We start from the raw sequence: 1,929 nt of genomic DNA, 5'->3' as shown, positions 1-1,929 counted from the left end.
ACTAGCAGCTACTAGTGATCTCTCTCTCTCTCTCTCTCTCTCTCTCTCTCTCTCTCTCTCTCTCTCTTGCACATTGTTTGATGCTTTGATTCCCTCGGTTGATCGATCTAACCCGCCATTTTCTGCAGTTAACAATGGTTTCCAAAGTGTACTCCCCCTGACGTAATGTGATTGCGCATGAATTAACAACTCTTTTCAGCTCAGATCAAAGCGTCCTTCTTGCTAAAAAAACACATCAGAGCGTCCTTCTTTCTATCAGAGCTTCCAACTACAAGTATACAAGTGAAGTGAGGCCATGCGTAGATCTTTTTCTTCTCGCTCTCTCCTCTCTCTGCACTTGTGTGTGTGCTGTACTTGTACATGTTTCATGGTCGCTGGTGGCTCCAAGCCGAGGAGGGACGGGAGCACCGAGCAGCAATAATGGAGGGGCGTCAGATGGCCACGCCGCAAATGGCAGTCCCAGAAGGGTCAGGACAAGGGCCATCACCGTCACCATCCCCATTTACTGCCCCCTACTTCCTCTTCCTCTGCCTAATCCCAACGCAACGCAGCAGCAATCTCTGCTCACCACATCACCAATCGTCTTCATCTTCCTTCCTCGACTCTGTCGTCTGTTTGATTCCTCTTATGTCGACTCGCGCCTCCCTCAATTTGGCATCTTCCCGGCGACCCGGCGGCACGGTAAAACTGGCTAGATCGATCGACGGGGAGGATACGAAAAGCTGAATGAAAGAAAGAACACGAAATGAATGGCGCGGTGACATCACAGCAGTATGTTTGTTGCGTCTCGCTCATTTCTTTACCTATATACATCATCCATCGGCAGTGACAACTTTCCAGCCTTGTAGTGGCAGTACAATAGTAGCAGAAGAAGAAGATCCACTAGATTTCAGCTAGGCCTAGCTAGCCCTGCCATGAGGTTTCTCCTACTAGCTACCTAGCTTCTGTGACGACCAGATCCCCATCCTCTTTGGAAGGCGATCCCAAAACTTGCCCGCAGTAGCACATCCAAGGCCGTAGCACTAAATACCCTACTAATCACTGGCTAATCAAGCACTGGTAAAAGGAACATCCCAGAAATGGGACGAAAAAAGAAGAACAACACTCCTAATTAAGGCTGATCTGTACATACATCACCCGAATCAGCCGCCTTCTCGAAATCCCTCGCTTCTTCTGTGCTTCCGGAGGAGAACACGGCGTGGTGGAGCACGAGAGATCTCGAGCGCGGCGGCGGGAGGGCTGTAGCTACGAGCAGTCCTTCCAGCAGACCAGCATGGTGACGCAGCGGCGCATGATGTAGAAGCGCGCCCGCTGCTCCTTCACCAGCCCCGCGCACCGGCTCGAGAACGAGGACGCCGCGCACCCGCTCGCTGGGGAGGAGGAGGAGGCGCCGGCGCCGCCGCTCGACCGCCGGCCGATCGCCTGGTCCCTCGTGCTGGCGGACCTCTTGAGGAACGGGTCGCCGCCGCTCGCGCCGCCGGAGACGCGCCTGCAGCTGCCGTTGTTCCGGCTCTTCTTGGAGAACTTCCACTTCTCGTCCACGTAGAACTCCATGGATTTGCGCTTCGCCTCACCTGAGGTGTGCTTGGAGTGGAGGGTGAAGTGGTGGAGAGAGAATGAGGGTGTGGGGAGAGCGAGGACTGAGGAATCCACGTTATTTATAACGGGTGAGGCCGGCGAGGATGGGGATGGACGTCTGGACCAGCCGGTGGAGTCTTGAGTGTGTGGTTGAATTTGGTTTTCATTTGCAAGTCTTTGTGGGTCTCTCGTTATGCTAAAAGAAATGTTGGCACTTGGCACTAGTTGATTTTGCAATGGAAAATAGTTTTTAGTGGTAATAGGTTATCAATCATATTTGCTATCACAAAAGTAGGGAATAGGAATCAAAACACTGAACTGTTTCCAACTACATCACACTCTCGCCCTCAG

General features: G+C 52.5%; 1 protein-coding gene across 1 annotated transcript; it reads right to left on the bottom strand.

Annotated features, from left to right (window-relative positions):
- Nucleotides 1–774: 774 nt before the first annotated feature.
- LOC127296021 (small polypeptide DEVIL 11) lies at nucleotides 775–1,643 on the bottom strand. Its single transcript, XM_051326039.2, has one exon. The coding sequence runs from the start codon at nucleotides 1,552–1,554 to the stop codon at nucleotides 1,246–1,248; it is 309 nt and encodes a 102-aa protein (XP_051181999.1). The 5' UTR covers nucleotides 1,555–1,643; the 3' UTR covers nucleotides 775–1,245.
- Nucleotides 1,644–1,929: the final 286 nt, after the last annotated feature.

This window comes from Lolium perenne, chromosome 4, assembly GCF_019359855.2.
Source record: "Lolium perenne isolate Kyuss_39 chromosome 4, Kyuss_2.0, whole genome shotgun sequence".
NCBI lineage: Eukaryota > Viridiplantae > Streptophyta > Magnoliopsida > Poales > Poaceae > Lolium > Lolium perenne.
Note: the sequence above shows the minus strand (reverse complement) of the source record. Positions and strands in the feature narration are given on the sequence as shown.

Bases quoted from the DNA above. Each gene is read 5' to 3' on its own strand.
- LOC127296021 (XM_051326039.2), bottom strand. From the start codon at position 1,554: ATGGAGTTCTACGTGGACGAGAAGTGGAAGTTCTCCAAGAAGAGCCGG.